Source organism: Larus michahellis, chromosome 1 (assembly GCF_964199755.1).
Source record: "Larus michahellis chromosome 1, bLarMic1.1, whole genome shotgun sequence".
Taxonomy (NCBI): Eukaryota; Metazoa; Chordata; class Aves; order Charadriiformes; family Laridae; genus Larus; species Larus michahellis.
In genome coordinates this window covers 142,609,336-142,618,892 of record NC_133896.1, presented here as the reverse complement: position 1 = coordinate 142,618,892, position 9,557 = coordinate 142,609,336, and the positions used below count along the sequence as shown (strand labels likewise).

General features: G+C 42.9%; 1 protein-coding gene across 1 annotated transcript; it reads left to right on the top strand.

The window, feature by feature from the left end:
• Positions 1–529: 529 nt before the first annotated feature.
• On the top strand, positions 530–9,148 carry CLDN34 (claudin 34). The gene is made up of 3 exons (XM_074572891.1): positions 530–663; positions 7,002–7,137; positions 8,446–9,148. Exon 3 carries the CDS (start codon positions 8,504–8,506, stop codon positions 9,146–9,148), a length of 645 nt encoding a protein of 214 aa, XP_074428992.1. The 5' UTR covers positions 530–663; positions 7,002–7,137; positions 8,446–8,503.
• The last annotated feature ends 409 nt before the right edge of the window (positions 9,149–9,557 follow it).

Genomic DNA, 9,557 nt, shown 5'->3' with positions numbered 1-9,557 from the left:
CATAACAATTAAAAAAATGTGTTGGGATATTTTTTTTAAACATCCGAGATAGCAAGCATGGTACTATTGGTACTAAAGTACGGGTGCTGCCAACCACAGTCCAACAAGAGACCAGTTCAGCTTAAGTTTACCCCTTGGAAAATCTCCTCCTCCTCCCCTGTGTTTCTTCCCGCTGCAGAGCTGCACTAACTTGGGTCGCGTAAATACAGGAGGAAAATTCTAACAAAGAAGAAAGGGTTGTGAAATCACTTCATTCTCTTTCAGATGAGAATTCTGTGTCCTTCAGGCTGTCAGGCTGGGACATCGTGGTGGTCTCAGGCTGGAAAATCATGTCATTGCAAAGGCAGATTTTCTGAAAGGGTGTCTTAGAGAAAACTGCATTTTCCGCGGAAGTTATCTGTATACTTCAGTAAGTGCTTTAGAGCAGTTAGAAAAAATGGCATACGGTAAAGCTTTCATATTTTTATAACATGTTAATGATTAACTGACTTCCTACGTCTTTGTTGACTTAGTGGGAGAGTGACAAGGAACCGTGAGGTACCTATTTGGTAGCGTAACAAGTCGGACAATTTGCACGGGCATTTTTTTCCACCTCCCTTCTGGAACTTGCTTCATCCAGCTGACACCGCTTCAAAGCCTTAGGCAACTCTCAGACTCACAGAAGTAAGTCTCTTTCTGTTTTTTTATGCGACTTATTTTATGAAGTGCTGATAGAGAACAGATGGAGAGAGATTTAAATATTTATTTGTTTCCTATAAAGAATGTTTTCCCAACTGGGAATTGAAGAATTAAGTTTTCAAGCATTAAATCATAGGGATATTGCTAAGAAGAGACCTTCTTAATTACTATGCTCTTGGGGTTTTTTTTTAAACTCGTTTTCTGCCGCAAGACAGATTGAATAAAGGATTTGGTTAGTAAGCCATGTCCAGTATAGACCAATAAAGCTGCATCTAGGCTATAAAACTTTACAAAAGCAGGATTTGAACGTTAATTTCAAAATGCATGCGGTGCCTGGCAATATCTAAAGGAAAAATATTTGCTTAAAACGTGAAATAAATGGAAATAAATGAATTCCTGCTTACACAGGCCGGGAAAAATAACTCTGTGCGTGTTTTATATAGGAAGAGTTTATCATGAGCTTTCTCTTCAAGGTGGTTACAAGCTGCAGCAGAGTTTCAACAGGCAGACGGGCTGCAGACAGGGAGAGTCATACTTTGCTCTTCTATTGTTTACAATTTTTAGTGTACTTTATTTTAGCTGCGCTATCACTTACAAAGAAACAAGTAGTGTCTCCTACCCTTTTGGAAAGCTCTCCTTTCAACCACTCACCCCATGTCTATGAAGGAAAACCTGGCCGTCAGGTTGCTGTGTGCAGGTCGTGTGCTCTCCCATTCCCTCTCCTGTAGGCAGTTCCTCACGCACTGTCGGCACAAGCAACGCTCGTTCCTCCAGACAGCGTGCCTATGCGACACGTCCAGGATGAAACTCTGGGTGCTTCAGACGTTCTTCTTTTCTCCTGCAGGCACCAGGCAGTATTAGCTCCCATTCTCTTGGCTGGAAAGGTGACTCCGTCTGGGTGACATCTTCCCATGCCTCAAGCCTGTATTGAGTGTCCTCATCTTCCCAGTTGTGTGGGATCTCTCTGGGACCTGGATGCGGTCGCCTTAGTCACACTCCTGACCTCTCAGCACTCTTTCCTCTGTGCCAGACACCCAGAGTAGGCAAGCTTTTGGGCTTCCCTCTGCGTTCTGAAGCTTCCTGAGAGCTTCCCATCCCAACATAGCCAGTGTAGCCTCCTGTTTTTTCAGGGGCTGTCGTTCCTGGCATGTCCCTAAACTGTTCTACTTAGGCTCTAAATGGAGGTCCCTTCAAGGCGGAGGCAAAACAATCTGTAGAAACTCTGATAATATGGGGTCTTCTGGGTCCTGAGTCAAGCCTACTGTCATCTCACTCCCTACAAGCCTGCAACATTTCCTCCTTTAGCAAGAGCTTAAGCGGGGCTCAACCCCAGAGAAGTAAATTAGGGCCTGAAAAAACAGTGAGGAATATATAGAAATTATCAGTTTCTCTTCATCCTACCATCAAAGCAAATCAAACAAAATCTCTTCCTGAAATAGGCAAAGAACTTTTACGCAGCTAAATTTCAAATGTATTCTTACTGGGTGGAACAGAAGTGAAGACTGCTTTGGTTTACTTGTTTTGAAACACACTGAGAAAGTGAAAGCGGCAGAGTTTATAACACTGGATGTTGGCATTTGGAAGGGGGTACATAAGCTGTGTTAAATCTGGAGATACTCTATACTGACTTTTAAGACTCTATGCCCTGCTAGTTTGTCTTTTCTAATTGAAAATGAGTATGTTAGTGACAGCTGAAACCTAAACATGAGACATCGGTGTTTGAGACTTCAGGCCTCAAGACTTTCTGAATGTCCGGGAGACTGTATTCAAGGAAGGGGTCATAAACGCAGCTAACTTTGTATACAGGAAAATAGGAGCAAAAGAATTGCCACACTGAGCGGTTGTTTAAATGTCTTCTGAAAAAGCTAGGAATAGAGTGATTTAGCAGTCACTGCCGGCAACTCTTGTGTCAGGGACTCCAGCAAGAAGATAACCTTAGAGATAAAGCCACTCTTCAACCAGAGCTGTGCTGAAACAGTGATGACAGAAGGAAGAAAACATTTCTGAAGTTCTCTCCTAGATACATCCAAACTCAAGGATCTAAAGCATTAGTACAGCCTTTGAGTATCATGTCAAGGATCATGCAATTTGTGTAAGACTTTCACGAATTCACATGACGAGCCCCAGCTCCGTCTCACACTTCCCTGCAGCCTCTTTCTGTATCTGAGATCTTTTGTGGCAGGTGTTGATGACTGGCCCATCCAGCTCTGCCTGGCGCTTCAGGTCCCAGAGCAGGAGAGATACAGCAGAGGGGCGGCTGCTGCTGGGGAATGTATTAGCTAGCATGTACCAACCTCTAAAGAACCTCTACCAAATGGCAAACTCCCTCCACGCAAACTCGCTGAAAGCTAGTGTCACCTGGCCCTCAGCCCATCATATGAAACGATGCATTTAAAGACAAATCTTGCCGGGGATTGCATGGTTGGGTGCGCTCTCCTATGCCACCCTACAAGTTGGACATCACCCCCTGGGACAGGCCCTCACCCCATGAGGGAGTCTGAGACCCAGTGACCTGAAAAGCCCACATGCTAATTAATATTTACACACACTAATTAACCAAGTATGCTAGGTTTTTTTCATGCATTCACCTGGAGATTTTCTAAAATCTTTGTTTCAGGAGCTTAAGGCAGGTTGAGTTTTAGAAAGCAGATCTGAAACCCAGCTGAGCTATATAGACCACTGCATGTAATTAAAACAGCTTTTCAGCGGACACAGTATTAATTCCAGAAGTGAAATGCATTTGATTAGGCCATTTAGGTTTCTCTGCTCTGAGAACTGATATCATAGCCTGAGCCTTTTGTCACTAGCATTACTGCAAGTAAAAGAAGCAACAACAAAATTTCAAGCAGAGCTCCACTTCTGTTTGCTCCTGCTGCTGAGAACATCAGGAGGTGCAACCTTTACCTCTTCAACTGCACCGTTCCATTTTATTCTTTTTGAAGGTAAGCATGATACACAGATGACCCCAAAAAGACTCTGAAACCACTTGGCAGTGAGAGAGCAGCTTGCTTCCATTTTTTCTCCTAGAAGCAAGCTTGCAGCTGTAGGAAAGTCAACACAGCTCCCGGGCACCCTCATCTGTTTCTTGTAACTAAGAGGGGGAAAGTCTGGACTCATTCTGTCCCTGAAGTGTATGGGCAATGGCTCAACACACTTTTCATAAATTACTCACTGTGCGATGCTTGATTTAAATAGAAATAAGCAATAAAGAGGAAAAGATCCTTCAAGTTTCTGTATTTGGATGAATTCACTAGCATGTGTCGCCTTTTACTGTTAGCTTCTGTCTTCTCTGTGCAAATTTCCATTGAATGCTAGCAACTTTACATTTCGCTTTTACTCAAGTAGGGTATTTAGTTAAAAATACTTCCATGAAGGACAGCCCTTCCAAATGAAGGAAATTAAAGATGTATTAAGAGAGAAAATGATAGCAAAATAATAGCAAGGGACTACCAGGTGAGAAGCCTGTAGAAGCAGCTCTCCTTTTTCTAGACTTTCCAAAGACTGTCCCCAGAAGCTGCTGGAATGTTTTTTGGATTGGACTGAATCGATTCTAAATGAAAATATTGATGAAATCATGGGAAACTGAGAGATGGAACCGTGGCCTCCTCTTGACACACTTTTGCTTCTTTGGGTGGGAAGAGTTTTCAGTCATGCTCTTCATCCACTGGCAGACACACCACGTAGACCTAGTTTGGTCCTCCTGGCAAGATTGCCTTTGTAGGCTAGCTCCGTCCCAGGAAATAGCTGGCATGCAGACTTTGAATGCTGAGATCCGCAGCTCTGAGTGAGCTTCCAAATCAAGAACCGCATGCCAATAACACCGACTAATTATTCAGAAAACCTCTGTAGCTGGCTGAATATGAGTTCATTTGCCGTAGGAAATTTCATAGAGTGATTGTGTTACGTCATTGTATTATTCAGACCATATAGGTAATCTTACTATACTAATTAAATTAATTCAAAATATTTATAATAATTACTAAAGCATGACACCAGCCAATACATTATGCCAATTCTGTCCGTGTTAGCACAGACTGCTATATGATCTGGGCTTTAAACCATATTTTATCGAACATAGCTCTAAACATGCAATGACTGAACTTTCACATTTTTCTTTCAGAAGGCTGGAAAGGGCATCTGCACAGGGACCAAAAGGTTTTATTTAAAAAAAAAAAAAAAAAAAAAGTCTTTACTTTTATGCGAATGGCAAGTTAGTGATGGTTCACATTCTTCCTTTCCGAAGGGGATGCCTCTGTCTTTGCAACCTCCAGGAAGGACAGTGCTGGTGTCAGAGCCGAGTTCAGCTCCTGCACCGCCTTCCAAGGATGGGAACTTGTGGGGGGACACCCCAGCCCACACGCTGCTCACGGAACCCGGCTGCGGCGGGTGCTGCTGGGAGCCCCAGCCTGGCGCAGGGCCCTGGCCCTCCTCTTGCTACCAAGTTTCCTCCTTTCCTTCTTTTCCTTCCTTTCTTCACTTCCTCCCTTCCTTCCCTCCCTCTCTCCCTCCTTCCCTGAGGTCCCTCAGCAAGTGACGCGCTGGGATGGGTGAAATCCTGGAGGGAGACGCCCTCTGCAGCTCACTCCCGGTTTTACTTGGCATCTGCAAGCGAAATGTCTTCTTATTTCTTTCTTTTTTTTTTTTTTTTTTTTGGAAACGCTTGCCACAGGAGTCCTGGAAAAATAAATGTATCTTGCTACATTTGGGCGAAACCGTGTTTCCCTGCTGTTCTTTGCCTGCCGGCAGGCACACAGCAAGACCCTGACGGCACCACCTGGGTGGGATGTCCCCGTCTCACGGCACCCCGAGGTGCCACGGGTGCCGCGACCCGCATCAGCGCTCAGGCTTTGGGTTTATGTCAGAAACACGAGACTAAATATGTTGTTCTTAGGCAAAATCTTCCCTTAAAAGCAATGCTTCTGGCAAGTGAGACGTACCCATTCTCATTTTTATGATACCAGCAAAACTTATAGTGTGTTTATTAATATTCACGATGCTGGAGACTGGAACCAGGAACTAGTTCATTGTTTTAGTTTTGACATGTTTTCACGTGGCAAGCAACTTCCTGTAACTACGACACCTTGATATTTTTTTCCTTACTTTCTTGCTGAACCTTAAGGCCAAGAGGTCACAAGTATGAGCCTCTATCTGGTTTTCCGAAACACGACAAGTACGATAGCCATAATTTAATTTCATCATCACTCTCAAAAGCACTTCTTTTTCACCTTGGTTTTTCTCTAAGTCAGCCAGTACCATCAGGTTAGACCAAATGAGCTCCAGTGGGCAGGGTGTGGAGAAATGAGCCAAAATGAATCATTTCCTACATAAGCAATTTTTTGTGTCTAGACATTCGGGACCTCATCTAAAGCCCATCTTCGTTAGCTGGTTATTCTCCAGTGTTTTCAGAGTTTTTGTTGAATTATTTCATCCTGTGTGTTCGCTCGTTCTGTGGGGTTTTTGGCGAATCTCATGGGAAAAAAAAAAAAAAAAGGAACTTTTCCTATTTTTTAGTTTTATAATTCACTTCTGGACACCATTCTAGGTCGCTTAGCACATGAAGGTTTGATGGAGGGCTCAGTAATCACAGCTACAATCTCATTTAATTCTGTGAGCAGACAGGTGGGTAAATTCAATCCGTGAAGACACATTGATAGCATACTCTGAGCAGCTCTCAATGACAGGGATCGGCCTGCTTGCCTATCTTGTACGACCTTGGTATCGGTCAGTTGTTTAAATGAATGTTTATGATGTATATGAAAAGTGTTACAGAAATACGGGCTTTACACAAAATGGTATTTTAGGTGTTCAAGGCCAGGCTGGATGGGGCTTTGAGCAGCCTGGTCTAGTGGGAGGTGTCCCTGCCCATGGCAGGGGGTTGGAATGAGATGGTCTTTAAGGTCCCTTCCAACCTAAACCACTCTGTGATTCCATGGTTCAGGTTTGGCCTCTGTGTTTTCGAACGATTGAAACAAAAGCAGAAGGGAGTCAGCGCAGGACTCCTTTGATAGCGCTCTTTTCTGTCCAGCATCTTACTTTCACTAGACACGTACAGAAATGACGTTATTTTGATGTGGAACTGGGACAGAAAGAAAACCATTCATAATGCCTGTGGGGCTACTGTACCGCATGGCTGGTAACAACTGTTAATTACATAGGGGGGGTTATGATCACTTTGTAAATAATGTAGCAGATTGAGATAGCATTTATAAATTGGTTTTGTTTTAAGTAGATAAAAACACAGGAGGTTATTCCGGAGCAATTTCCTCCATGTGAGAAAGGATTAAATGTACATTTGCAATAATGGAGATTAATATGTCCCACAGGAAATCAGTCCTACCAGAGACACACAGATGAACTAGGAAGCCAAAATGATAAAATTGCAGATGTTGCTGTGTTTGGCTGGTGTCAAACACCACTCTGTTCCATCATCTTATCACTGGCATCAGCTTCGGGACTGAAGTAAGTGTTTGCTTAAGGCCATATTGTTATGAAGATATTTTGTATTTAAGATTTCTATGGATTGATTTTTGCAACTAGGTTGTATCACTAAATCTGTTGGGTTAAGATAAGTAAATAGAAAAGTTATTGCTTTAGTAAAAAAACATAGTTGCAGATCTATCTTCTTATTAGAGTGAGCTTGGTACAGTATTTCTTCAGTCTTGAATGCAATGGAAGCAGAAGAAAAGGTTATTTTAAATAATTCATAAAATGTAAAGATCTATCTCTAAAGAGGTACATAATAAATTCAAGGACACATCTCCTCTGATCACAGATAATTCCTGTAATTGTTCAGAAAGTTGTATGAAAGACGTGGGAAATTAAGAGATGTTTATTTTTTTAAATTAGAATAAAACCCTAATTTACACTCAGAACATACAGTCAGCAAGCAAATCTAAAATCTTTTGCTAGACTAAATGACCAAAATCGTTTCCACCACACCATTAGGATGATTTGAACTGGGGAAGTTGGGCAGGTTATGAACAAGTGTGATTTGCGAAGGTAAAACACTAAAGAAACCTTGGTTAAAGTTTGGGGCTGGGAAAGCAATGGCACCACATCCAGGCTCCAGCCCCTACACAGAGCGTTATATTTCTGAATAATTCTAGTGTTTCTGCTAACGCATTTGTGGTCAAATAATCTTAAAATGGTCAAAGTTTGGTGGTCTTTATTAGACTCTGTGGCCTGGATTGGCTCACACCTCTGGACTATGGGGTTTTCTTCTCTAATGCTGGTCCCAGCAGCTCTCAGTAAGGGCAGCGCAAAAGCAGAATTCTGTTCAGGTTGGGCTGCTGCACCGAAAACAGAGCTGCCAGGGGAGAGGAGCGTGGCTTCTGCGGCTGCTTCGGAGGATTTCTTGTAACAGCCAGGATCCCGAGGATTTTTGTCAGATTTAGTTTCTACTAGCCAGTAACCCTAGGGCTCCTGGTTACATGTAACGCGTGAACATAATGATTAATTACGAAGGAAGAAAATAACTTAGAAAAAGATGTGAATTTTCCTTTTGGGAATGTAAAATAGAGATTGTAAGGGGAGCTAATCAGAGACCCTTTCTACTCCTTGTGATACCACAAAACATACAGAATTAAAGCCTAGATGTTATTTGTCTGTGGACATTAAACTTCAACAATTCCTTACAACTGGGGAAAGATGATTACCATCCTCCCTCCGTACACATATTCTCTCCTGCTTTTTCTTTTCCACTAGCAGGTTCACCTATTCACCCAAATAATAATCACCTTTGTAATTTTATGCTGTCTTTCTTTCCAGTGCCTCTCTCTCTTCACATGGCAACCGTGTTTGCGACAGAGCAGGAGACCTCCAGAGGATGAGCTCCCTGGTCAGCACCTCACACCTCCAGCTAGCCGCCTTTGCCCTGGGGACGGTAGGCTGGATCCTGTGCACCGTCTCGATGGGAATTGTGGAATGGAGAGTGTGGCACGTGGACAACACCACCATCATCTCCTCTGGCATTGCCTGGGTGGGGATTTGGAAAGTCTGTTTCATCAGTTACCTTCACGTCTCGCCTGGCTATAAAGAACAGTTCTGCCATAAATTCAGTGGCTATGACTCCTCCATCCCCCACGAAATTTATGCTGCTCAGGGCCTCCTGTTGATCGCCATGTTCATGGGCTTGCTGGGACTGACTGCCACAATATTTGCTCTGAGAAACATTTGTATGGGAATCACTCACAAAACTCTCATCACCCGTTTCTTCCTGGTGGGTGGCTTCTTCTATGTATTCGCTGGTCTGTGTGTCCTAATTCCTGTGAGCTGGAATTTCTATTCTGTAACGCACAACCAGAGCATCGCTTTTCCTCCTTCTTCCTACATGCCCTCCAGCCCAGCGGCGCAGGAAGCTGGTGCTGCCATTCCTATCGGGATTGTAGCTGTCATCCTCCTGCTGCTAAGTGGGACTTTTTCTCTCTCGTACAGATTGCCGGTGACTGCAAACACTATCACAAAATTCTGACAGGATGAATCCCCCCATGCTGTTCCAGAACAAGAGCATAGTTAAGATGTAAGGACAGTAGCGCAAGTGATTTTATAGTCAAGGAACTGCAGAATTTAGCTTTAGTCTACAGTAGCCACACTATTTTGTTATATGAACCAGCTGAATTACCATCTTAATTGTCACATATAACCAGAGGTTCATCTTTGAGATAACTGCTGTTGAGCAGCAACTGTGATTAAGTTTTACCAGTCATCCTATTTTGTATATACATATGTTATTGATTAATTTATTTTTTGTGTAAGATATTTACCATGCTCAAAGAGCTGACATTGAATTAAGTGTTCTGTTAGAAAAATGTGAAATGACACGTGTTAAATGTGAACTTGTTTTGTTGTCGGTACTAAACTATTTTGTCCATTATTTAATT

Excerpts from the sequence above, each read along its gene's own strand:
- CLDN34 (XM_074572891.1), top strand. The coding sequence starts at position 8,504 with ATGAGCTCCCTGGTCAGCACCTCACACCTCCAGCTAGCCGCCTTTGCC.